At 41.3% G+C, this 27249-nt stretch overlaps 2 protein-coding genes across 4 annotated transcripts; both read left to right on the forward strand.

Annotated features, from left to right (window-relative positions):
- The first annotated feature begins 113 nt into the window (after positions 1 to 113).
- On the forward strand, positions 114 to 9263 carry CENPN (centromere protein N). The gene is made up of 11 exons (XM_071567341.1): positions 114 to 352; positions 933 to 1122; positions 2145 to 2190; positions 2898 to 2954; positions 3359 to 3435; positions 4938 to 5114; positions 5809 to 5910; positions 6458 to 6515; positions 6896 to 7008; positions 7608 to 7731; positions 8047 to 9263. Exons 2-11 carry the CDS (start codon positions 952 to 954, stop codon positions 8160 to 8162), a joined length of 1041 nt encoding a protein of 346 aa, XP_071423442.1. The 5' UTR covers positions 114 to 352; positions 933 to 951; the 3' UTR covers positions 8163 to 9263.
- A 1478-nt stretch (positions 9264 to 10741) lies between these two features.
- On the forward strand, positions 10742 to 25676 carry ATMIN (ATM interactor). 3 transcript variants are annotated; one of them, XM_071567851.1, is made up of 4 exons: positions 10742 to 10984; positions 16146 to 16271; positions 17243 to 17442; positions 18387 to 25676. In XM_071567851.1, the coding sequence occupies exons 1-4, from the start codon at positions 10763 to 10765 to the stop codon at positions 20215 to 20217; spliced, it is 2379 nt and encodes a 792-aa protein (XP_071423952.1). In that variant the 5' UTR covers positions 10742 to 10762; the 3' UTR covers positions 20218 to 25676. The 3 variants fall into 3 exon arrangements, with proteins under 3 accessions (XP_071423952.1, XP_071423954.1, XP_071423953.1); XM_071567853.1 differs by having other exon boundaries at positions 10917 to 10984; positions 11570 to 16271; XM_071567852.1 differs by having other exon boundaries at positions 10955 to 10984; positions 11366 to 16271.
- The last annotated feature ends 1573 nt before the right edge of the window (positions 25677 to 27249 follow it).

Genomic DNA, 27249 nt, shown 5'->3' on the forward strand with positions numbered 1-27249 from the left:
GGACAGCAGTGGTGGGGCGGGGCTGGGCGGGCAGCGCTGTGATTGGGCAGTCGCGGCCCGGCGCGGGGTCCGATTGGCCGGTTCGAAAGGCGGGCTGTGCGCGGCGGCGCCCGCAGGGCCAAGGCGGGAGCGCTGAGGGGCGGCCGAGCCGAGCCGGGCCGGTCCGGGCCAGGCCAGGCCAGGCCAGGCCAGGCCAGGTTTGGTTTGGTTTGGTTTGGTTTGGTTTGGTTGGGCGCCCTCGGGGTTTCCGCTTGGCCGGTCTCCACTCGTCCCGAAGGGCCCTGCGAGCCCCTTCCCTGCTGTCTGAGGGCCTCGGGCACTCCTCGAACCGGACCGGCAGGAGCAGCCCTGGGTGAGACGTCCTATCCCTCTGCTCGCGCCAGACCTCGGGCAGTGAGGGAAACTTGTGAGGGCGGGAGTGGGGCCTCGGTTTGTGAGGGCGGGAGAAGAGGGGAATGAGGCGGGGGGAGCTCATCACGGTTTGCAACATCCTCGTGAGGGCAGGCACTGTTCCCTCTGCCGGCGAGGGACAGGACTCGTCAAGGAGGTTCAGGTTGGATATCAGAAAAAAGTTTTTCCGCCAGAGGGTGGTTGGGCACTGAAGAGGCTCCCCAGGGCGGCGGGCACGGCCCCAAGCCTGACAGAGGTCACGGAGTATTCGGACAATGTTCTTAGGCACAGGGTGCGATCCTTGGGGTGTCTCTCTTGATTTGGAGTCCCTTCCAACTCAGAATATTCTATGATTCAGTGATTCTATGAAAGTTATTGCAAAGCGTTTTAACTCGTTGTTGTTGGTGTCTGTCTAAATCTGTGATCGTGCCACGTGTAGGACTGTCACCCCCGTGTTACTTCGTGCAGCTTTGTGCCCTTTCAGAGGGAGCAGATCTCCCGAGCCTGCTCCTGCCTTGGTCTTAACTTCTTTAACCTTTCAGCTTTCCAGGTGGCTCCATCATGGATGAAACTGTGGCTGAGTATATCCGAAGAACTGTGCTAAAAATGCCACGGGATGAAATCAAGACGATGCTGCAGAAATGGGGCTTTCTCTCTGAGGCACAGCTGCAGACTCTGAACTTCCATCAGGTTAAGGATAACATTTCTAAAGAAGTCGTTCAGCTCTGTGAGGTAAATCCTTCTCCTTTGGGAACTGTCAGTGACATACAGGATGCATGTGGAAGCACCATAAAAAAAATCCATCTTTGGCCCTAACACAGCATCAAATGGCACTTTGTTGTCTGGAAAATGTAAAGCTGTGCTGGTAACAGCATCAGTTTTGTCTGGTTAACAGGAGTGTAGAACTGACCTACACCAAGTATGAAAATAAGTTACACAAGTTATATTAAAGCTCAGCGTGTTAAACCTTTGAAAAATTGCTGTATTTCTAAATTGTAAAATAAATGCTCCTCCTGATTTAAAGCTATTTAGTATGGGTAATGACAGCACTAGTTTATATCTTTTAGACTTTTCAGAATTTCCTTGGCTGGAATTACTTCCATTCAGCATACTATGAGCAAAAAAATTGATCTGATCTGATTTTGGTGTACCAAGAATCTTTATATACCCAGACAGATACAGTTATTACTGATATATCTTAAATTCTATAGCTTTTTGTATCATTCCCTTTGAATTTTATGCTCAAAGTTTAATTACTGGAATGTAGATTAAATTACAGGAAAGACACTATTAAGTTATTCCCCTAAGATAGCAAATGTTATATTTAAAATACAGATCTTTCAGAAACAAATGCTATTTCTAATAAGTTGTCATGAAGTCTCTTAAAAATCTTTTCATGCTGTAAATGTTAAGTAAGGGGAAACCAAGGAGGTTAAAATTCAGTGAAATACTAATCAGTGGTGCATTGTGTTGCAAATACCCATAAATTTTGCTTTCTAATTTCTTGTGCATGATACTGTAAGGACAATGTTCCTTCTGCCTTTGCAGAGGAACACTTAAACCTTGCTGAAACAGTTTTATTATTGATTTCTCAAAACTCTGTGTGCACCCTGGGCCAGGTGTGGTGTCTGTGAGGAGGGTGCACGTGCTGTGGGATGTAATTTAATTTGCTAACACTGAGATTTTTCATGTGCTAAACAGTGTGATCAGCCATTCTGGACCTGTAATTCACCATGAGCTGTTGTTCTTTCTAGGAAAATTCTGCAGACATAAAGCAAGCAGCTCTTCTAGACATAATTTGTAAGTAAAAAATTGATTTAAATTATATTTATTTTTTTCTGAGTAACTTGATAATGCCCTTAGGTATATAGTGAGTACCTTAGTGCAGTGCAGATACAGATCACATTTTAGATGGCTCTTTATGGATGTGACCTTTTATAAAAAAGCTCAAAATCAGCAAAAGCATATTTGCTTCCTCTGAGTTCTAAGCAGATTTAAGCTGTTTTGAGCCACATCCAGCACAGAGTTATAAATACAGAGACAGGTTTGTCTCTGTTGCACCAAACCCTATAGTCAGGAATTCCATGCTCCAACAGGGAGGGACACAGGCAAAACTATCAGCAAATAATCCAGTTGGAACTCCTCACTCCAATATAAATTCACAACTTCATTATCTAATAGTTTAAATCTGAAGGTTTCTTTTAACAGTCTACACGTCTTACATTAGTTTCAGTCACTTTAAGTAAAACCTTTCCTTAAACATTGAACCTTGGGGATGCCCTTTATTTGCTGCTCACTGAGTTACAAAGAACTTCCCATCTCTTTTAACAAAAAAACTGTTTTGCTTTTTGTTTGCTACGAGTGGTAGTTTAAGAATGCTGAATAAATTCTATTGCATTATCAGAAGTAATCTTTGTTAAAGTAGTATGTCTGTAAAAGTAAAATTCTTTGTTCTTTTAATTAATATTTGATAATACATTATATTGAGCAATTACTGTTTTCCTTAGACAACCACATCTACCACAACAAAAGAATGTGGAGTGTTTACCAGATGGAAAAAAAAGGTAAAATGTCTTTCCTTGCTGCAATGCCACCATTCTCAGCTCCTGTGCTGCCTCAGATCCCACATTTCAAACCTAAATTTAGACTGGTATGGATTTCTTATGTAGAGATACTTGGAACATTTTACTGCAGCCTAGTATGGATTTTTCAATGGAGATATCTTTAATGTTTTTAGAATAGTTTCTATTAACTCCTCGAGCAATTATTAGAAATTCCTAACTACTAATTAAATATTAACCTTTTGTCTATATAGCAATAATGAAGGTCACAGTTAACATACAGCTTTCTGTATAAGGTTATGCAACTTCAGCTTTTTCTGCTTAATTTTCTTTCAGTGAAACTAAAACATCTCTGAACAAGTTCTTTTGCAGACAGTTCTTGGGTTGACTTTTTTCTCGTGTAACAGGAGAAGAACTGGAATATTTTGACTTAACAGATTTCAAAAAAAAATTTAAAAGAAGACTTCGGTCAACCTTGAAAAATGTAAGAATAAATCCATTCTAAATTTTGTTACATTTTGGTGTCAAAATGTTTTCATAACCTTTCCTTACAGTTTGTGTCAAAATTAAATGGAATTATTCCTTTGGGAATGCTAGGAACTGCATGTGAAATAGGAAAAATGTATTCCATGTCTGTTCTAGCAACTTCACAGTTATGCTGGAGAGAAATAAAGTGTAAGTTTGTCCTAAAATGTGACTGACTTCAAGAAAGGCGTCAGGGTCATGTCTTCTTACCAAATCTCTGCTCTGTTTGAGTGCACTTGTTACCTCAGTAAGTTGATGGTGTTTTGCTTGTTACTCAATAACAGCACACAACAAAAACCTTACAAACAGTATAGAGGGAGTTTGAAGTAGCCATTAAGCAGGACAAGAAAGTTCAGTTTTGATTCAGTTTAGTGGCAACATTGTATTCATTTCCTTTCAGTTCTGGTTTGGAAATCACCTCTGAGAGCTGTGAGAACTTGGCTCTGGTGTTTACGAAAGGACTGAAAAAACACTGTCAGGAGGAAGAAGCAGTTTCTAGACAGCAGAAATGAGCATGCTAAGAAAAAAATTGGAAGGAAATACTCTCATTTCATTTTTTTTCACTGAGCAGTTTGCAGAAGCCTTTCCTTCCTTTAGTTCACCAGCTTCATTTAGGCAAGATAATAGACAATGCCTCTGCCTAATTACCTGTGTCAGTCCTTGACACCTGGTGCCTTCCCACTGATAAGTACTAATCAGGCTCACAGCCAATCAGCTGCAGTCACATCACTCTCTTATAAGAAAGTTTAGCAACACTTTTCTTTAAGGAAAAAAAAACCACAAAATTTTGAGAAGTATTGTTGGCCCAGCAATTTCAATAGTTTGTGCCCTGGTTGGACTAAAAGCTTGGCCACATGTGCCTCAGTCCAAAAGTGAGTTCTTGGTTTGTTTTTCTTTTTAAAAGGAAGTTCTTCCACTCCAAAGTCACCCATATGGAATCAATATAAAAACAAGTTAAAAAGGAGCAAATCTACAAGAACAGTAAAGGGAATCTTCAGACTTCTGATTGTGAATTCTTGAGCTGTGATAAATTTTATATTCGGGTCTAAAATCGGAAGTGGATGGAAAGTTTAGTTTCTCAAAAAATAGACGTATTGGAGTTACTGCCAGTAGCCCTCCATCTAAACAGACACCTTTGTGTGTGGTTATTTTTCCAAAAGAGAAATCAAGGCTTCTGTAATAACCTATTTTTATTTTCACTCTTCAGAAGAAAATGTACATTGACAGAAAGAAAAGTAATATTAGTTTGAAAGATGCTTCTTCTTTTTATCCCAGTTTGTGAGGTTATTGTTTTTCTGTGGAAATTTGATTTAAATACAATCCTGACCACACTTAGTGGGTTTTGTTTCTTGTTCAAGCATTGGTTTACTAAATTATGTTTGGGTCTTAGGATTAAGAGATAACAAAATCTTTATGGACACTTAAATGTGTTGGTAAATCAAAGCTTTACTTTTTCTTCAGGTCACCATCACCTTCAGGGAATATGAGGATAATGCCATCTGGATTAGAGTTGCCTGGGGAACACCACACAGAAACCCCAACCAGTACAAACCCACCTATGTCGTGTACCATTCACAGACTCCCTATGTCTTCATTTCTGCCTCAGTGCTGAAGAGCAACTTGCCCCTGCTGTGTCAGGTACAGAATAAAGCTGCTTAGACCCTGACTTGTCATGGAGAGCTACAATTGTGTTAGCTGTTAAGAGGATGGGTAAAGATTCCTCACATAACATAATTTACTAAATTACATACTTGGTTTTTTCTCTACAGCTCATGACAAAAATAGGGCAAAACCCAAATCTTTGGATTCATGTGTTGTGAATAAATTCAGTTTATTGGGATTTTTCCTGATCCCAAATTGTTCTAATTTCTTAACCAAGTGTAAGGCAGTATTTGATTAAATTGTCTCACAAAAGTTGAAGAATGTTACATCAACACAGTTAACCTGAAGAACTAAACATTTGAGCTCATCAGGGAATACTATTCATTAGTTTTAAAAGACATTTTGTGTTAACTTATGGTCAACATTGGTAGTCTTTTTTCTCTAGCAAACTTCTGCAATACCAATTTAAATATTTTATTGTTTATTTTCCATCTGATTAGGCTGTGGGGCTTATCTTGCTAATCCTGTGAATGCTCTTAAATAGTAACCTGAGCTTAGAAACAGTTTATGCAACATTTTTTTTAAGATATGAGACTCCTGCTAGTTAAAGGGCAGTTGCTTACCTTGAAACAAAAACATCACAATGTCTAGAAATACTGTATTTTTGACATATTATAAACACAATGGTGATTAAGAATGATGTTAAAACTATTTCATCTTTTATTTAAAGGCCCTGATTGTTGCCTCCAATTACCATGAGATCCGTGAAATGGAGCTTCGAAGTCATTCTTTAAACTCCCTTAAAGATATTGTGTTTAAGAGATATAGCCAGGTGAGCCACAAGTAAATCCTAAGATAAGTCTTGCTTTTTGTTTCAGGTCTAGTTGTCACCCCCTAGCAGGGGGGAAAATTCACCTTTTCCAAGAGACCCATCAAGTTAAAATAATATTGAGCTACTGAGGTGGACAACCTTTCATGAAGGTAACACCACAATGGGGGTGTCATCACTTGGTGTCCCACCTACTCTTTATTATTGTTATTACTGATGACTAAACTCAGACTAAAAATTATATGAACACTTCAGTTCTAGGATTTTTTTAGCATCATTCCCTAGGCTCCTTAGAGCCATGAGTTGAAGGCTGTTAAAATGGGCACTTAGTGTGCTTGTCCATGTAAAACTTTTAAATAGGGAAATGTTAACAAATATCATAGGAGAGGCATTTTTTCTCAAAATTGGGTTGGCTTTCTGACTTCTAGTAATGGTCAAAAATTGGAAGAATTCTGACTTTTAGAAGTAAAAAGAAATCTAGAAAAATCTTTTCAGCTACAGCTTCTAAAAGTGGGAGTGAACTAATTTTTTTTCCTCTCTCTTCATTTAGAACTTCCAAACTTATTGCCCAAAACCTCTACAAGAAAAGAATGTAGAACCAGAAAATGGTATGTATATTTGAAATGTCATTAGTGCTGACTTGTGAAATGAGATTCATAACAGGAAATGTACATATGTTACATTCCCACTACATTATCCATCCTTGGTGCAATAATACTGGCTGTCACTGGGACAGGTCACTATTTCCCCATGGCTGGCATTGGACACAGGAAACTAGACACTCAATACCCAATATCTCACATTAGCTTGTGTTTTTCTCTTGGTAAGAACCAAAACTACAAGTGCTAGAAAAAGAAAATATAGTGATGAATTCATTAAAATTACTATTTTCAAATTTTCGCTGCAGTAATCTGAACAGAAAAACAGTATTGCAGCAGCTGACAAGGTTGTCTTTCTCTTTTCTCTTCCCTACTCTTCTCCCCTGCAGTGGATTTAAGGATAGTTCAAGAAAACAGAAGTGAGAAAGAAAGAATCCACAGAATGAACCAGGAGGCTTTTGGTGATGGTCCCCAACCCATACTGGAATTTGCACACTACAGGGTAACCAAAGGGACCTATTTGGGCCTTTTTATATTTTAATGTAGCTAAGCTAAAGGTCAAATGGAAGAAATGCTGTGCTTTTTGAAACTTTATGGAGGACCTTTTAAAATAAATTAGTTAAAAGTCTCTCTAAGAAACAGATTAGCATCGATCTGATCAGTCTTAGATCATGTTTGGGTCTTTCAGCCTTGTGAACTCAGCATTTTGTCTCATTTTTGTACTGAAGGGAGCCTTAGACCAGCAGTGAGTTGGAGCATGAGCAATTAGGGCTGTTTGAACTACATGCAAAGCTCACTCTCCATGTAACACCATAATTAACATCTTGAGTGAGGCACAGGTTTTAGCTGATGATCAGATATATTGACAATTCTAAGAGATATTTAATGTTTTACAATAGTATCAAACAAACTACTCTTCCTTTCAGTAGAAAACTGCCACATGGTGGCACCCTCTGATTTTATTACAACATTCCTCCAGCTGGAGTCAAGTTAACATTACAAATGAGAACCAGGCTTCTTATTGAATATTACATATTAATATAACATATAAATAAAATATATTCATTCCTTACACTCACTGGTTAAATTTTGTGTTAACAGCTTGAGACGATGTTTAAAAGTGATCCTAAAATGGATGTTTTGGATAAAAAAGAACCATTCAGATGTTTGGTCAAGTTTTCTAGTCCACATCTTTTAGAATCACTGAAGTCCTTGGCACCAGCAGGTAAGTGTTCCAACTCCATAAAATGGAGAGAAAATCCACTTTTAATTTTTATTGTCATCTTACATTCTGCTTGTATCTTGCATAAGAGGGGAACTTCCTTAGACATAGATACAAGTGTAGTAGAATAAAAATGTTACCACTGTAAAAACTTCTGTCTAAATACGTAAGTGTTCTTGGTTCTTAAAATTAGTAGTTTGTTCATGGATACTCAAGCTGTGGTTTTAGTGCTGTAGTTTAGAATTTGAGTTTTATAACACTTGTGAAAGGTAAATAGTGGTTGAGTACAGCTATAATTATCTGTCTCTCTCTCTCCAGGTATGGCTGATGTACCACTTTCACCACTCCTTACATGTATACCACAAAAAGCTAGGAATTATTTTAGAATAAAAGAGAAAAAAAGTTTATTTCCAGAAGGTTTTGTAAGCCCTTAATTTAGAACTGATTCCTAGAGAGATATGCAACTCATTTATTACTGGTATTAACCTAAATCATCATAAACTTTGCAACAGACTTTAAGAAAATAACTTATTTTTTGTAGTACCCCTAAGTTTTATCCAAATTGTGGTTTCTTTGAATTATTTTTCCCACAGTTGTCTTTAACAGAAATTAACCCTTAAGTAATAAAAACGTTAATCGCAAAGTTTAAACAGAGATCGTGGTTATTTTAAATGTAAATGTAGTAACTGCTCTTAACTGTGCTTTTAGTAGTATTTATGAATTAAAGCTTAATGAAGACACAACACTAGAGCTGTAGCTGTTCAGTTTGCCATTGGAGCTGCAGATGACTGTGATGTTCTAAATGCCCTTCCTATTTTGGCTCCAGTTCAGAGTGTAATAGAACACCTGCCCTGGCTTGAACAGGTGAAAAGCCCTGTTCAGGTGGGTTGAGCTCCCTGTCTGCAGGTTAGGCAAGTTTTTATCTAAGTAGATAAAGATTGTATTCAAAGGCCATTACAGGGCATGGGGAAGAGGGGACTCTTGGAATACAGGTGTCAGTAAGAAGCTTCAATCCAGCTTTAGGAGATAATGGTTCAAAGACTTTCTCACCAAGGGCAACAGCCTAACAAATACTTGAAAAAGTATTAATGTCTTATGGAACTTTAACTTGGAGGAATACAATGAAACAGGCAATATTTTCTTTAGAGTATTTCAGTTAATGTTTGATCCTTCTGAAATCCTTGCACGTTGCCACTTTCTTGTGTTTGGTGACAAAGATTGCAGAATCAAAGTGGCAACAGTCATAATGCAAACAGCTTTGCATTGGAGTTCTTTAGAGCTGGTAAACATTGGTGATTGTACAGATATTTGCTGCGTTGGGTTTTCGAGATGAATTTGATACAAAGATTCAGTTACAGTGTAAAAGTGTTTGTCTTTAATTCTGTTGTCTGGACAGTTTTGTGTATACTTTGTGTATGTGGCATTTCCAATACACTTTTGATATCTTAGTGTGCAGAGGCAGCCTTATTTTGAGAGCTTGTATGGGCATGTTTTTGTTTTCAAACTGTAAATAAACATGTAAATTAAGTCTTCTCATAAAAGTTGTTTGGTCTGACTTAGAAACATGACTTATATACTGATTTTTGGTTTGTTTTTTTCTCTATAACTCACACTTGAAAAGAGGTTGATTTAGGACTATCTGCTAGTGATATGGTTGTTAGGAATTCAACCTATATGATTTAAATGTTAATTTGACAAAATAATATTAGGATTCTGAAAGAATTCCAGGTTTTGTGTGATAGACATTAAGAGCTTTTAATGTGTCTCACTCACCCTCACAGAGCCTTCCAGGATCCAGATCCATTAACTGTGCATTTTACTCTGCAACTTGTTCTTCCTAATGCTCTCTCCCAAATAACTTAAATGCCTTAAATGACAATGATTTAGCATAAAAGTTCCCAAATGCTCTAGAATGCTGTGAGTACCTGGCCTACTGCCTGAGCTTGCTTCTTGTTTCTGGGAAAGGCTGGCTCTGCATCCCCTTTTTAACAACCAAAACTTTGCTATCTCTGACTTTTAGAGATATGTTTCATCCTTTACTTCCTGCAAGCAGGGATATTACAGGAACCATGCAGCACTTCCAGGCAAGCAGGTGTGTAGTTATTAATTTGTCAGAAAATGCATCTCCAGCTCCTGGGTCCCTCCTTGCTGAGCAGGTGTCCCCACTGTGCAGGTGAGGAGAAGGGGGAATGTGGAGACCAGGCTGGTCTTCCCCCCTCCAGCTGGTCTCTTCCAGTAAGTTGGAAGTTTGGGGTTGGACTGGATGACCTCTAAAAGTTCCTTCCAACCCCAGCTATTCTGTGATAATCACAAGCAGCAGAACCACAATGCAGGTGAGGGGACAGGGCCTGCAGGATGGACATGCATATGGCATAACCCTTGCCCAATAAACAGTGTATATATTGTCCTTTAACTTGACACGTTTTAGGGGGAAAACCACAGTGTTTGTATGATTGGTGAATCAGAATGTTCTGAGTGGGAAGGGACCCACGAGGCTCGAAGAGCAGCTCCTGGCCCTGCACAGGACACCCCCAAGGATCGCACCCTGTGCCTGAGCACACTGCCCAAACGAGTCCTTGGGTTCTGTCAGCCTTGGTGCTGTGCCCACTGCCCTGGGGAGCCTGTTCAGTGCCCGACCTCCCTCTGGGAGAAGAACCTTTTGCTAATACCCAACCTCAATCTCCCCTGTCACAGCTCCAGGCCATTCCCACAGATCCCATCCCTGGTCAGCAGTCCCTGCCCCTCCCTTTCCCGGAGCACCCCAGTAACCGCAGCGGAGATGCCCCACCCTGGTGTGCGCAGGGGCTGTGCCATTCACGTGTGTTTTTCCACGCGGCTCCCGGTGCTCGCAGCCCGCGGGGCCGCGCTCGGGAGCGCGCCGGGGCCGCCCTGCACCTCCCGCAGCCGCCGCCGCGGGGCGCTGGCGGGCGAGGGGCGGGGCCGCGCCACGTGCTCATGAATATTCACCATCGGCGCCGCCGATTGGCCGCCGGGCCCGGAAGGGACGCGGGGGGGCCGAGCAGCTGACAACAACATGGCGGCGGCGGCGGCGGCGGCCGGGCGGCGTGGCGGGGCCTTGGCGCGGCCCCCCGTGCCCGGGCGGGACGGGCCGCCCGCCGCCGAGCTGGTGCGGCCCTCGGTCACTGAGCTGTCCCAAGTGCGGACCAACATCCTGTGCACCGTGCCCGGCTGCGGGAAGGTGCTGCCCAACAGCCCGGCCCTCAACATGCACCTCAGCAAGGCGCACCCGCTGCAGGTACCGCCGGGAGGCCGCGCGGGCCCCCTCGCCGTGGCTGCGGGGCAGGGCCGGGGGCGGCCCGGGGCCTGCGGCCGGGCCGGGGCCGGGGACGGCTGCGCTGGGTTTGGCTCGCAGCGAGACTGGGGCGGGTGATTGCCCACCCCGAGCACAACTGGGATTCTGCTGAGAGGAAATCTGAGGGAGTTGGGATTGGGCAGCCTGGAAAAGAGAAGGGTTTGGGGTGACATAATTGGGCCTTCCAGTACCTGAAGAGAACTTACAGTGATGATGGGTCAAGATTATTTACAGGAGCATGGAGTGACAGGACAAGGGGGAATGGGTTCAGATTGAATAGAGGAGGTTTAAATAAAACATGAGGAATAAAATCTTTCCTATTAGGGTGGGGAGGCTCCATCCCTGGAAGTGTCCAACGCCAGGCTGGACGGAGATTGGAGCAACCTGGGATAGTGGAAAGTATCCCTGCCCGTGGCAGGAGGTGGGGCTGGATAAGCTTTAATGTCCCTTCCAACCAAACCAGTCTGTGATTCCAAACGGGAATAACAAAATGTTTCTCTTTGTTTCTTGTTTAAATTTCCCCTGCAGGTGTTTGTGTGCACGGGCTGACCAGTCACGTTGAGGATTCCTCTAAAATTGCTTACAGAAAATAACCGAATTTTTTCATTGTTGTAAACATGCCCCAGGCAGTTAAAAGGTCTTCAGGGCTCAGCTTCTGTTGTTTCCCTTGATTATCACTTACCTTTCTGCAGGAAGACTTCAGGGCCCCACTTGTAAGGTGCTGTGCAAATACACAGCATTTCCTGCAATCCGTCTTCATCCCAGCACCCAGGGCTGCTTTGTGGAGGTTCTGTTTGTTTTTTAACAATGTCTGAGCCAAAAAAAAAGCCCCAGATGGATGCCATTTTGGAAACGAGCCCTCATTTCCATAGTGGTCCTGAGAAAACACAGCATGTGCTGGGGAGGAGAGCCCCAGTTCAGCAGGCACACGTGTGAGTGTGGGCCTTTAGGAAGAGATCCCTGCTTTTCCAAAATCATAGTGCCAATCCTGCGAGGACAAATCCTATTCCTGGAAAACTTCAACTGCAGCATTTGTAGCTGCGTTGTGAAAGTGCAGCCTCAGCAGCAAACAATAAACACCCTTGTTTAGTGAAATGGTTGATTGCAGAGTCAGGCGTGGGTTCCACCTGCTCGTTGGTGATGAACAAAAGGAAGCAGCGTTGGGTGTACTCGCTGCCTGCTCTCGCTGGGGTGGTTTAATTTCATTTCAACAACTTCAGTGTGGGTTATGTGTTAGATCTCACCTGTTTGTGTGAGGGGAGGTACAGCAGGAGTTGGAAGTGTTTCTTTCGGGTCAGTCAGAGGCATTTTGGTCGTGAGCTGATGCTCTGGACATTGTCTAACCCAGGGTGTGATGGGGGAGGAGATGCTGCTTTCTCACCCAGCTTCTGTTAACCAGCTCTGGTGCCTTGTGGAATTATAACCTGTTTGATATCCCTAATTGCTGGATCATGTGATGTCTTGGAATAAATACTGAAACATGGATGCAGATTGTCTGGAACTTCTTGACTTGCTCCAAAGGCATTGTAATTAAGAGTAAAATGTTGTTGAGGCTTAAGGGAGGCTAAATATTTTAGTATTGATATTTCCTTTTAAGAGAGAACTGATTCCCCAGAGAAAAATAATTTAGTCGATTGCATTTGTTAGTGAAACATGAAATCAGTGAAGAGGCAACTTGGCTGAGGAGCTGTTGGGTGAGAGAGAAGGTCGTGCTGCTGAAGAGAAGGGAGGCTGTCCTGGCTACTTTTCATCAATAACAATAGCACCAGTAGAATGTTTGGATACCAAAAACCATGAGGGATTTCCATGGAGGAAAGATCACCCTGTAAAAACAGAGTCAAGTGCAGCACTACGTGGTTACAGACTTGTGAAGTGACAACAATTTGATTAGTCCTGGTTTGTAACAGAAATAACTTTTGATGGGTAACACTTGGGAAAGCAGTTTGTCATGCAGGAATGAGCACTTGGGGTAATGCTGGTGTGAGAAGGGCAGTCCTAAAATATGTCAGAGGGGTATTCTCTGTCACTGCTGTAGGGTAGGAATCTTATTCAAATAAATTAAAGTGAACCCAAAAGAGGTGTAGAAAAGAACTACTAAGGGTGATGAATGACAAGTGTGTCTGAGAAAGGGAAATTAGAAGAATTTGGCTTGTTTGGCCTAACAGAAGAAGATATGATTAAGTGTCAGTATTGGTTCCTTAACTTAGTTAAGTCATAAAGAAATGAGAGTAGTGGTTATAAAATGACAATATATTAGACTTGAATTTTTCATTTTAATTCTTTGGTCTTCTGTCTGTTTTATTTTATGGAGAGAAGGGGAAGACTTCTGTGTGGTTTAAAATGAAGCTGCGAGAGTTCATGTAAAGGAGAAGATTCTCTGCATTCCTGGGATAGCAGAGAGCCTGTAGTCAGTGGTGCACTGGAAGGGGGTAGTGTACCCTTGGGGTAGGTTACCCAAATGCTGCACTGCCACAATAGTTTTTATAATAAGAATAGATGCACTTCTCTCCGTGTGCTGCTCAGTAAAGAAATGTGTGAGCTTCTGCTGCAAAAATACGTGTTTTAAATAATTGGCTGCAGTCTACTGCACCATCATTTTAAATTAATCCTTTGGAGGAAGCCTTGCTGTGGCAGGAAGGCAGGATGTCACTGAGTTCACCTTGACTGAGTCCATAGCAAGGACTGTTACTTGCCATTTTCCCTGGGGTTGCCACAAGCCATGTCAGGATTCCTTACAATGCAAGTGTGCACTGGGAGAAGTTCATTGAACCAGTGTCTGCTGGTAATTGTGGGGAGTGGATGTTGTAGAAACATGGGACATAAAATCAGATATGCAAGGAAGGGACTTGTGAGAATATCTGAAATATGACAGGCCAGGTGGGGGTTGGGAAGATGCAAGATTAACCATCAATCCAGGAGGATTTGGAAGAGGTCAAAACAAGATTACTGTCCATACAGAGTTTCTTATATGTGCAGAGTATCTCTAAACTTACCATAACAAATCTTTTGTGGTCTGTGCCAGCAAAGTCTGTGTTCCAGCTGTTAAAAAAAATCTTACTGATGCTTATAAAGTGTTTTAAACACTTGGTAGTATTCTATACCTTAATATTTCAGTAGTTTTAGATAACCTGACTGTGGTTTACCTGTTAAGTGCCTGAACACGTTTCCCACATTGCCCTGTCTTTTGTTGGGTTGTGACATTAAAGATAACACACATAGTAACTTTTTACTTAGGAATAAACAACTCCATTTGCCACTTAGCATCTTGCTTTCATCTGCAGTGGGAGAGGCCAAACATAGCTTTGACTTAAAGGCAAATCTTTTTTTTCTCCTGAAGACTTGGAGACTGACATCTGGTCAACATCTTTGCGGGTAAACTCAGGGTTAAAAAGTGTAATTGGGGCTGGAACAACTAGATCTGTTTGAGTCATGTTCCTGTTTGGGGCAGCGGCTGTAGGAGGGACAACAATAATCACAGTGATTATTCAGCAGAGATAAAACAGGCCTGTTTATGAATGAGCTGTCTGTGGGGAAAACTGCTGTATATAAAAGTGCTTAGAAGGTTAGAGGGAAACTCCCTTCCTAAAGAATTACTCCACATTTTCTTGATGAAATGGCAGCTGATCATTTTGGTGGAGGGGCTCTAAACGGTGGTGCTTTGAGTGTGTTCTGTCATGGGGAAAAGGGAGCTTGCAGCAGTGTCAGCGAGTAGCAGTGCTGGGTGTGTGGAAATACACGTGAAATATTGCTTGAAGGGATTGCATTTCACACAGAGTGCCTCAGCTTGAGAGGTGATCTGAGAGGAAACAAAATTATGGAAATATCCCCCTTCTCAGCTTTCTGAGTGTAAATGAAATGGCAACCAAAGCCCCTGAGAACAGTGTTGGGTTGTGACTGACTGTGACAAGGGTGTGAGCAGCACTGCCCTTTGTGTGTGGCAACTGAGCCAAAGACTCTGTTTGCTTCACATGGGAGGACTGTTGTGCTTTGAGGGTTCTTTATGTTTGTAACCTGTGTAAACACAACTCAGCTGGAGCTCTGCCTGATGTAGGTGGGGAGTAGCTGCTGTCAAATCAACCTTCCACTGACTGTGCTCACTGCCAGTGTCCTCCTGCTGAGGAAAACCAGGGGCAGAGTTCAGACAGGGCATGGTCTGGTAAATTCTTCCCTGAATAATCATCTTGGGGATGCCATCATGGACTACTGTAACTGCCTCTGGGGACTTGGTTGGCCTCCTGTTCTGTCTCAGGATGTAAGGAGACACTAAACATCAGATTTTTAATAGTTCATTTTTAATTTTCTGTCTAGACACAGATGCCTGATGGTTCCACTGAGACTCTCAGACAGGATATGTGCAGAGCTGTACATCTTGTCTGCTTCCCATGGCTGTGCCCTCCGTAGGAGAGGGTTCTGTGTGGTTGAACAGTCTGGACAATCCCACTAATGTGTCCTGTTTATATGGATTTTTGAGGTCCTGTGAGCAAGTTATGTTGCTTTTTTCTGTTATGTGCATCTGAGGACAGTGAGACAGATCACCTGGAAAGCCCAGGGAGACTGTCCTGTGGGTGTTTAAGGGTTCAGAATTTGGATACAGTTTTTTCATGGACATGAGAGTTGGTTTATGATCTCAATTAAATGGCAGAGCATCCTTGGCATTTTTCATTTTATTACAAGTAAACTCTAAACAGTGTCAACAGGATTCCAGGCATCACAGAAGTGTTTTGTTCCACAGTGACTGTTCTTGATGGAGCTTCGAGTACTGTGGTACCAACAAGTAAAACCACGTGGAATCAGCAGTCTAGAGTAGTATCTGTATGGAAAGCTTTGTTTGGATCAAAAAATACAAACCTTGGTTTTAATTGGCAAAAGTAAATAGGACAGTAGCACTACTCCATAGAGCTTGTTGGTAATTTTGATGGGATATTTGCAAAGTGGCATCCACAAAGGGGAAAAGCTCCATTTGAACTTGCAAGCAACTTGGGAAAGTGCCTTCAGCTCACTGAGGTGTGTAAAGTCAGTGAGCCACAGTGGATGTGTATTCTGAATATTGTCTTTAATGTGGAAACCCATCGAATTGTCAACTTCTCAACTGATTGTTTTTCAGGATGGAAAACTTAATGCACCAATAAGGAAGGGTTTGAAAACTTCACAGAAATTCTACTGCTGTCCTATTGAAGGCTGCCCTAGAGGACCAAACAGACCATTTTCCCAATTTTCTCTTGTAAAACAGGTATTCCTGTTTCCTGAAGTATTTTCACACTGATTTATTTAGTCCTGACTGTCTCTGTTCCACTTTGCATTCAGATATCATCACAGCCCCTCAGCATATATCCAGAACTTAGGGGACTGTATGCAGAAAATCCAGAGGTGCATATGATTAATGAATTTGCATGTTTGCATGTGGCTGTGAGAGGACTTGAACCTTTTCATCAGGCAGATGCCCCACTGTGTTGCTGAACTAGAAGACAGCCCTCTCCAGAAATTAAATAGATGGAAAAAGATCAAAGAGAAGGGGGGAAAAGTTCACAGTAGCAACCAATAAAGGCTTAAAATGTGGCTGTTGATTTTAACTACTTTTCAAGTGGTCAAGAATTAAGAATTTCTCTCTGCTTTCATATCAAAATGCACTTGTTTAGTAGTTACTGTTTAAGAAAACATGTAAGACCTGTTTTCTGAATGAGTGAGCAGAGAGAGCTCTGCACTGCTGTTGGTTCCCAGTGACGAACTGGGGAGACTGTAGGATTTAAGTGGCTGGCACCTGGAGCCATAAACGAAAAGGAAAAAATCCTGGTGTTTGCTCTGGTGTTGACATGTATGACTTGAGATTATTTGCTCAGTTGTAGATCTTCCAGAGTGTGCACATGTTGCAACACAGACTTACTGTGCTCTGTAGCAAGATTGATCTATAGATTTATTAATCTATTTCCACAGGAAACCTTCAATGGCATTAGGGTAGATAAGTATTTGTCTGTGGTTTAGCATGCACATAGCACAAGAAGATTTGCAAACTTTCAACTCTTTATGTTGTTTTCTTTAAACTTGTAACTTATTATTAGTAAGACATTTTTTAAAAAAATTGAAGCTACTCTTCAGTGCTACTTAACAACTAAAAAATTGCAAATATTTATGTCTCCCCTAAGCATGATTTCCTTTTTTTTCTCTTCACTGTAGCTAATGTTTACTTCCCCTTGTGTATTCTAGCACTTTATGAAAATGCATGCCGAAAAGAAGCACAAATGTGATAAATGTAGTAACTCCTATGGCACAGAATGGTATTTGAAACGGCATATAGAGGTCTGTGGCAAGACTTTCCAGTGTACTTGTGGGTGCCCTTATGCCAGCAGAACAGCACTGCTGTCTCACATTTACAGAACTGGCCATGAAATTCCTGCAGAACACAGGTAAAAGTGAAGCAGTGACGTAATGACAACATTCATCACCAAGTCCTGTGTCTCCATGTACTGCCTTTTTGTCTCCTTTCTGTTGGTTAAATTGGAAATAGGCTCACATTGTTTTAGCTTTAAAGCAGTTTGCAGTTTCTTTGTTCTGATGCTTTTAGGAGTTTCTGTTTTGTTGAACGCAGTGGAGATTTGTCTAATCAGTAAGATCAGGTTGTCCTACCTATCAAACAAAAAGCACTGATGACACTGCACTGCCTGGCATAAATGCTGGTGGTTCTTGTTGCCTCTGCTTTTACAGTTGTGTGAGAGTAGAGATGATTTGGAAGTGTCTGTAGCTGGTAACTGAGGTGTGGAATGCAGTTCAGGTTACTTTCTTTCATAGTCTAGTTGTCTTTGCAGTTGTTAAAGGATTCTTTTTTTACTGCCTGTCTCTGTGTATTTAGATTTACAGTTGTTTTATCATGTGCATGTATTTCATAAAGGGCAGTTTGCTTTCTGGGCCTGGACTGTCTGTCTTGGAGGTTCAGCCTCTGCAAAATTAAGCTTTGTGTGAAGAAGTGCTATTTGTGTCTCCAGCTTCCATGAGACACCTTTACCTGTACACTGATTTTAAGAGTGCTGTCCCTTCAATGCTCAGTCTGAGTTAGCATCGAAGTAACACATTAAACATCTCCAAATCAGAGTGCAAGGGGGGAAGAAACCATCTAAACCTCCACCTCCATTTAGAAATAGGTCTCCGTAAAAGATGTGACCACCTTTCTGAGTGAGGAATGACATTTAAAAAAACTGAGCTTCATGGAGTGTCTGTGTTTTAATCAGGATTAGTTGTCATATCCAACCTCATCTATGACTTCAGTTAGTGTTTTTAATGCAGTGACTCAAAGAATGGAAGGCAGATGTTCTGTGCTTGAAAGAAGTATAAATTATTGATCTCATGTTCACAGGGATCCTCCTAGTAAGAAAAGGAAAATGGAATCCTCCGCACATAATCAGCAGTTGGCAGAGAAAGCAAACGAAGCGTTCATCAATACTCACAGTAATGCTCCTGCCACTCAGGAACTGGAGTCCTCTGAAGTGAAAGTCGTGGCCTCTCTTGAAGGCTCCTGCAGCTCTAACTTCACAAACCAAATGCAGCCCAAATGTGCCCCGAAGATGCTTTTGCCCAAGCCCAAGGTGGCTCTGGTTAAGCTCCCAGTGATGCAGGTTGCTCACCTGCCTGTGTATGTGTCTGCAACAGACCCTTCTGTCAAACCTGCTGTAGTGGCTGTTGATAATCAAGGTTCAGTTGTAAGTACTGTTCATTTACTGCCTCAATCTATAGGAATTCTGATTCCAGCCCTGGAGGCAGAAACCCTTGTCTTTAAAGATAGTATGCCTGTTTCAAAAGTGACAAATGCTGCTGATCGTGAGCCAGTAAGTACTGGTGTACAAGTGGAGCTGGATAAGGTTCCATCGAGTAACACAGGGCAAGAGCTGGGAAGTGTTTGTCACAAGAACAAAATTTCTTCAATAAATATCCAGACTGACTTATCTTACATTTCACAGAACTTTGTACCAGCTGCAGCCTGGACTCCCAATTCGTGTGTGTCCTCGTGCTCTCAGACAGATCTGTCCTTCAGTTCCCAGGTGTCCTTACCCATCAGTGTGCAGACACAGACTCTGCTGCCTCCCTCCAAACTCACTTCATCCATAGCTGCTCAGACTGATGCTTTCAGTCAGGGGTGTTTTCCAACGTGTGGCATTTCTAGAGAGACTCAAACCAGTAGGACACAGGAGTGTATTGATGGGAGAGTTCAGATGGACCAGGCTGTGATGTGCAGTGACATCTTTGACAATGTTCCCTCATCATATAATGTTTCCACACCCATTGAACTTCCAGAGAACAATTTAATTCCTGCAAACATAGATCAAACCTTGCTGCAAAGAAGTAATTGCAAGAGCCTGAATCAGGACACGGTGAAGTCTGAATCCCTGATCAGCTTCAATACACAGACTAATATACTTCCACCTCAAAATACAACTGATAATCAAACCCAGACAATGGACCTGCTAAGTGATCTGGAAAACATCTTTTCAGGAAATATGTCTGGCCAGACACTGGATAATCGTGGCCTTTTGTCTGAGACAAGTTCTAATGCTGACACACATCTGCCATCTGGCCCATCACAGAGTGCAGGGATAGACTTTGACATTGAAGAGTTCTTTTCAGCATCCAATATCCAAACTCAGACTGAAGAGAGTGAGCTTGGTACCCTAAACTCTGAGCCAGTTTTGGAGTCACTGGACATTGAAACTCAGACTGATTTCTTATTTTCAGACAGTGCCACTCAATCATACAACTGCCGGGGAAATTCTAACTTCTTAGGTCTGGAGATGTTTGATACACAGACACAGACAGACCTGAATTTCTTTTTGGACAGTACTACCCATCTGCCTTTAGGAAGTATTCTGAAGCAGTCCAGTTTCTCCATGAGTACTGACTCATCTGATACAGAAACCCAGACAGAAGTCTATATGGCTACTAAACACACACCTACTCAGAACATTGAAAGCAAAGTCCAGCTCAGCAGTGCTGAGACCCAGACTATGGACAGCTGCTTTGAGAATCTGGGGAGTTTATTCCTCACCAGCAATGAGACACAGACAGCAATGGATGACTTTCTTCTGGCTGACTTAGCCTGGAATACAATGGAGTCCCAGTTCAGTTCAGTAGAAACACAGACCTGTGGAGAGCTGTGCTCCTTGTTCCAGAGCTCTGACAAGGCCAACCACTGAGTGCTACGTAATACAACTGTTTTCTGTGCTTTGAATTTAAGTTATTGGGGTGGGAAGTATGGCTTTACCAAGTGATCCACTTTGCATTATTGAATGTAGTTGTCATGAGCAGTTGACCTAAGAGACTATCTGAAGGTACTTTATTGAATATGTAACTTTACATAAACTGTGTGTGTATAAATGGGGGGAAAGGGGGGGCTGTAACATGTTGATGTACGTTTGAACCTTAAAAACTTATGTGGTGCCTATGTTTTTTTCCTCAAGCTTCTTTACAAAGCTGTCACTGCTTTCATGTAAATGGAAGAACTCTTAAAGATGTTCTCTGTATCTCTCTATTCCTGGCTTACATACAGGGTTCCAATGTGCTGGACCAAAACCCTGACCTGTTCAGTTGAGATGCTTCCCTGAACTCACGGGGGAGGATTCCATTAGTGTAAGCTACTTCTGTTTACTTTTTTTAGTAGCTTGTATTTTAAATCCGGCATGAACATAATCAGCCCTATTGTCTTCTTTTGCTTTATGCCTTCACAGCTCTTTCTCCTGCATAAGCTGGCATTTTCCAAATACCTGTCCAACACACTAGACACATACAGATTCTTGAATTGTTGAACATATTTATTATTAAAAATAATCTAGAAAGTATTACTTTTCTTTTTCTCTCCCTGAGTGGCACTGATGCCTTTTGAAGGGTAGAAAAAGAACTTGGAGTTCATAATTCTAAGGAAAATTAGTATGTTGTCCTTTTAGCTAATGTAATAAATGGGACTAACACTTTTTAGAGTGTTCAGGGGGGAATTTGCTTAAATTATTTCTGTCTGTAAGATACAAATGTTACAACGTGTGTGCCTCAGAGACTGGAATAATTTGGTTTGCTGAAGTTCTCCTAGCTTTATTGAGAAACAACTTGAGAAATGTTACAGTGGTTTACACTCTTACTACCTTAACAAAAATTTTTTAAATGGGAAATTAAATTCCTTAAAACACTCATTCACCTCGACTCCTGTTTTTGGACTTCCTGCCTCCAAAAACATTTGGAATCTGTACAAGCAGAGCTGGGAGATCAGCTCACAGAAGCCCTTTCAGAACAGATGTTGATCTGCAGCTATTAGAGTTTTGCTGAGTATAGTCAAATTCACACAACCTGATTTTTCAGAGAAGAAACATATGACCTCTTGGAACCTCTTTTTTAATGTTTATGTTGCCCCTCATGCCACTGTTTGCAGTATTTTTCATGTACATGAGAATATGTGAAGCCAGTTGTGAATGTATGTTGGAATTTGGCCTTAAGTAATTTCTGTCTCTTACTATAATAGCTGAGAAATGTCAGTCTCTGGTTTTATCCTGGACAGGTTTTAGTTTCTGCAACCTTAAGAGAAAGAGAAACCTCTTAGTGTCAAATTCCTGGGCCTGTAACAGACTTTGCTCCTCCGTTGTCAGAGAGAGGTATTGGCTGTGTATTTACTGTGCAGCCCATCAGCAAATAAATGTGTGTCCAAGCCTTAGTTGAGGCCTCCCTGTGCTTTGTGCTGCACTCTCAGCTCAAGGCTGTGGGAGTTGTTACTCATCCATTGCAGTCAGCTTGTTTTTGTTGGAAATGAGCAATACCTTTCTTCTTTTCTTCTTTTTTTTTGTCTCTTCCTAACACTCTTTAAATTGCCACAGTTAACATGTTAATATGGTGTCAGATTAACCCTGAAACTCACATTTTGCTCCTGAAATCCCAATTGTGTTGCCTGTTTAATTTTTCAGCATTTTCAGCACTTTCAGTCTGTGGCTGAAGAAACTGCAGAAAGGAATCTTGCAGTTCCCCAGGAGTGCAGTAATTCTGCTGTGGGGAAGGTCCCCCCAGGTTTCAGTGTCTGGAGTTCTGATCTGAAAGGTGGAATATGTTTAAAAAAGAAAGGCATTACTTGTAATTTTGTTTCTTCTGAAGATTGATTCATATTTACCTACCTACTTTTAAATTGGGAAATAAGACAAATAACAAAATTAGGTTTATTCTATTGCAATATTTTTCTAGCCATGTTGCATATTTACATTTTGAAGTGTTTTTCCTTCCTGTTTCTCCCCCTGGCTGGAATACCAGAGAACACTTCTTCATCCTTCTTCATTTATGTTTTCCACAGAAATGCATGAAACAGAAGCTGTTACTGTAAATCTGGTTGGGAAAAGGGATATTTTCCTCAACTGGCAGAAATTAGAGACCTCTTTACCTCTGAATCTAAAATCAGTCTCTTTTCTGCAAGAGAAGGAATCTTAGGTGCTGTAGAACAGAATTCCAGAAAGGTTTGAGTTGTAGCCATCTGAGAGACCAGCTGGCATTTAAAGTAATTTGAAACTAATTTACAAATTAGAGAGATAATTGCCACGTTCTTAACATCAGGAACTTCCAGAAAAAAAACCCAAAGGTTTGTGTGGACACAACCTTACAATGTATTCATTACCCAGTTACTGTACTTTGTAATTAATACGAGCTTTGTGTTGTATTAGAGCATGCAAATCACAGTGGCTGGTTTCACACATCCTATGGGGTTTAAATAGTCTGAACTTCAGGTAGGTGAACTCTGTGCTACAACATGAAGTCACTTATTGAAAGTGCAGTACTAGGAAATAATTAAATATATCTGCACTGTCTTAGAGAAGTGGCTCATTCTGGTCAAAACTAACATTTTTCTTCACAAATTTGGTTTCCATATATTATTCATAAAAGTGAGAAACAGGTCTGGATCCTGTGTTGTTGGCCTCAGTCACTCAGTTTGGATTTATTAAGTATTTTTGTGAAAATGTGGGGACCAACCAGACTTCATAGTTTGGTGAATCCCCCAGTAAAGGTCATGAAATCTGATCTGAAATACTGAATTGCTGAATATTACAATTTCTTTGCCTTTAAACAAGTTCTTGAAAAAGGCTAATTTTCTATTTTCACCATTATTCTAAAAACAAACTTCAGTCAGAACTATGGTAGAACTAAAATGATACTTATCTCCCTTTTCCTGCAGTTTGTCTCTGATTTGGTTTTCAAGGCATTGTCTATTGTAAGTATTGGTCAGCACTGACTTACTCCTTTACTTATTCTCTCCTGTGTCCTGCCTTTAGAGCTGCTGCAGAAAGTAACATCAGGTCCCCTCTCCATGGCCCTTTGGCACAGTTGTTTATCTGGAAGTGACACTCATGTTACTTGTGCTTACTCTTTGCATTTCCTGCTTAATTCCATCATGCTGTGATTGCTGGATCTTGACCTGGTCACCTGTGTAATGCCATTTAGTAGTTTTGTGGTTTGATTTGAGCTTTTCTTTAGTATATCGAGATTCACACAAAGGCAACAGCAAATTTGGGACTTGCATTCTGTGAGAACAGAACCACGAACAAGCTGGAAAATGAAAAGTCTCTCTTGTTGCCTTCCATATTTGTTTGTCACAATGCTGAAAGGTTGTATGACAGTAGATGTTTCTTCTACTTTGGCTTTATTTGCATCTGTTCCTGCTAATACACTTGTAAATACTTCCTGCTGTGTGTAGGGAGGGTGTCCTCCCCCAACTCTGTGTCAGCCTAGAGAAACTGTTAGTTTTAAAGTCAGAGTTTGCTAAAGCTACACATTCTTAGCTATGCAAAGCTGCTTATGTCTAGAAAATTGTAACTTCCAAAGGATAGAAAAGCATAAAAAATGTATATATACTTGCAGCTGTAAATTAAACAGCTGGAAAACAAGCCTTGTGAGACCTGGTCTAGTTTTGAACAATTCAATCAGTGTCTGTAACTCAATGTATGCAACGAACTCCTTACAAATTTTTATTCCAAGGCTCATACACAGTTGTTTTTTCTGTTGAAAACAAGAGGCTGAATTTCCCTGTTTGTCATATGGACCTTGATTGTGTAGGGGCAACAGAACAAAGATTGATGGCTGCTTGCCACTGTTTCAAACCCTTATGCTGCTAACACACGCTCATGGGCTTAGGTCTGAATGGATTTTTTTAAGAGAAATACCAGTGTTGGCAGGATTGGGGTCTTAAGGGGTTAGGTTTGGGGTTTTTTTTAAATATGCTTTCAAGTATAGGATAAGTCAGTAGAACTGATACTGGATCAACATAGGGTGCTCAACTTGCAAAAGAACATGTTCTTGAAATGACAGCTCAGAGGTGAACCAAAAGTACTTGCCTTTATTGTTAAGGTTGTACAGCTTCCTTTGCTTTAATATATTTCTGACATGTCCTGGTTTTTTAAACATTATGTTAATGTACAATTTATTGTTCCAAATACATTCACACCAAAATGTTGGTAACATTCTGAGCCTTGCAAGCTTTTTCATTCCTGTTTGGTTAAGGTGCTGCTACGATGTGTGGGGGCAGAATGGGCTGCCAGTAATGACTGTGAACACTATGAGAACATTCAGTGGTAGCAAACTGCAGTGCATGGTGCAAACATGCATCCTCTCTTTCTTTTGTTGTTGTTTTTTAAGAGCTGATGTGAATTTAAATGTGTGCTAGAAGGACTTGCTGCTTAGAACATGTTTAAAATGCCATTGCTGTGCAATGAACAGAACCCAGCACTCAGCTCTGGGGGGGTTGAATTTGGTTGAGGGAATGTTTGTGTTTGTGTGTGTGACTCATCCACTTCACCCAAAATATGATCAGACAGCTCGAACAGTGCAAGCTCCTGAAGGAACTGCTGAGTTAAATAACAGAAGTCCCTTTGTTTGTGATCCCTTTTTATGTGCTGGTTTTCCAGTACCTTCAGCAACTAGCAGTGAATATAATAGATGACTTGTGGTGATGCAAACTGTGCATTTCACACCATCCAGGGCTTCACGTGCATCCTTCCAGCACCTTTGAGCATGCAGAGCTAGACTGACAGGACTTTATCTACAGATATCTGCAGGTGCATCTGTGATCAAGGTAGATATGAAAGAGAGCCATAATTTTACAGCTTAAAGAATTCAACATCTGATTACTGTCTCACTGAAACTTGTAAATATTTGGAATGGATGAGTAATAAATCTCATGGGTGAGTCTTTCTCAAAGCATGTGTGAGTTATCTCAGCAAGGCTGAGCCATGTCCTTAAAATATTTTTCTTTTCATCACTGGTGGGATTTTTTTTATTTAGTGGACAAATTTAGTTTCCAAAGGATGTTCATGTTCAATTCTTGCTATTTAAGCCAGTAAACTTGAAGTGAGCAGACAAAATCAAGCACTCATTTCTTAGACCTATTTTACCTGTGACAATCCCAAAGAAGGAATGTTGTCCTAGTAACTGTGAAACTTTGAAGTATATTATTGCATGCAGAGAAAACCTTGTGCCAAAATACTGTTTCATATTTCCCTCTGTTGGAAACTGAAGTGTTACACAAAGCTACTAGTAAATTATCTACAAGTATTGAAACATTTTGTTCACAAATGAAGCACTTATTTAGTCCTGTAAATTATACATATTTTGGAATAAAGTTAATTTCAATCAATTTTTGCCTTCTGTTTTAATGGCCACGATCTCCTGCCTGCAGAGGCCTGGGGGGATTCAGTGCCTACTGGCAAGTAGCACCCATTGCTCCTTGACAGCTTCCCTTTGAAAGCTTTCAAATTGGTAGAGATTTTGTAAATAAAAACAACGTTACAATGTCAGTCCTTGATCTCTGGAGGTGGCAGAAAGTTTCTCCATTTCAAAACTCTCATCAGTGTGTGCAAAATGTGATCTTTAATTATCTTGTTTGTGCAGTGGAATGAAAATTTTGCAGTTTCAGCTCTCTGACAGGTTTCTCACCTCTGCCACAGACTCTTGGGACAGGATTCCTTTGCCTTCTTCCTCAGGCTTACCAGCCACTCCTGCTGTGGTTTTTAGATCTCTGGTGTCACACCATCAACTAGAAATTTAGCTGCATTATGATGATTAGTTTCCAAAGTATCATATAAAATTGCAGCCCTCTTTAAGCGTATATTATTTTGAAATATATTTTATATAACAAAATACTTTTTGGTTTTAATATGGGTGATATTTTGTCCCTTTTCTTCCTGTTGCAGTTCCTGTGCTTAGTAATGATCCCACCATTTTCTGTTAGTTGGAGGATATAAAATATTTCTGTTGTCCCTTGCAAATCTTGTGTATGTGATTCAGAGGAGGTGAATGGGCAGAAGCTCCTTGAGTGAAGGTTCATCTGCCCTGTGCTCAGCTGCAGTCCTGAATGAAGCATTCCCAGAGGGCCAGCAGCAGGCTGCAGTGCTCCTGTCATGCTCTGCAGCATTCCAGTGTTTCCAGAGGGGAGTATGTCATCAATATCTAGAAATTCAATTCCTATTCAGAGTATTTCAAATTATGGAGCAGTCAGATGTGTAAGATCCTCGTAGGAGTGACAGCCCTACTCCCCTCTTAGGGGTGATTCTGCTTTAGTGTAGGCTGCTGGTTCAGGCTTTTCCTTGTCCTGAACAGGTTTGACCCATGGACAGAATTCAGGTATTTTAACAGACTGCACCTCTGGAAACTTTCCCAAGTGGCAAACATTTCAAAAGGCAGGACAAAGTAACTTCTGACTGAGAACAGGCTGAGAAGAAAGTGGCTGTTCAGAGATCAGGGCAGCCCCATGTGTTCATGAAATACTTTCTTCCCTGCTGGTGCTGAGATTTATTTCTTCTGCTGGCAGTGAGAGTGTCCCTTCCTGGTTTGGGTTTAGTTCCTGAATTTCCTGCACTTGAAGAAATTGCATGCTGGCAAGCTGATTGTTTTCTGTCAGGACAATGGAATTAGAGACATTTTCCTTCTGGCTCTGGGATTTGACAGTGAGTCCTCTGGATTCAGTCCTTTCAAAGTTTGGACCTAAAACAATAGGAGAAAAATGCTGATTTAACTTTCAGGTGTTCCATCATTGTATTTTTAATTGTTGTCAACAATTCACGTGTTTTGTTTTGGCACCTTCAATGCAGGAAGCACTTCTGGCTGGTCCAGCCCTTGACTTTATTTCCTTCCCTTGGACGGGAATGACCTTTTTCTTGAGAGGACTGACACGAAAACAAGAAGCTGCTGTTTCCTGTGCTGGAAGAACCCAGTGT

The sequence above is a fragment of the Pithys albifrons genome, chromosome 12 (genome assembly GCF_047495875.1).
Source record: "Pithys albifrons albifrons isolate INPA30051 chromosome 12, PitAlb_v1, whole genome shotgun sequence".
Lineage (NCBI taxonomy): Eukaryota > Metazoa > Chordata > Aves > Passeriformes > Thamnophilidae > Pithys > Pithys albifrons.

Coding starts and splice junctions, on each gene's coding strand:
- CENPN (XM_071567341.1), top strand. CDS start 952: ATGGATGAAACTGTGGCTGAGTATATCCGAAGAACTGTGCTAAAAATG. Junction 5,115..5,808: donor ACTTGCCCCTGCTGTGTCAG/GTACAGAATAAA, acceptor TTTTATTTAAAG/GCCCTGATTGTTGCCTCCAA. Junction 7,732..8,046: donor GAAGTCCTTGGCACCAGCAG/GTAAGTGTTCCA, acceptor CTCTCTCTCCAG/GTATGGCTGATGTACCACTT.
- ATMIN (XM_071567851.1), top strand. CDS start 10,763: ATGGCGGCGGCGGCGGCGGCGGCCGGGCGGCGTGGCGGGGCCTTGGCG. Junction 10,985..16,145: donor GCAAGGCGCACCCGCTGCAG/GTACCGCCGGGA, acceptor ATTGTTTTTCAG/GATGGAAAACTTAATGCACC. Junction 16,272..17,242: donor AATTTTCTCTTGTAAAACAG/GTATTCCTGTTT, acceptor TGTGTATTCTAG/CACTTTATGAAAATGCATGC.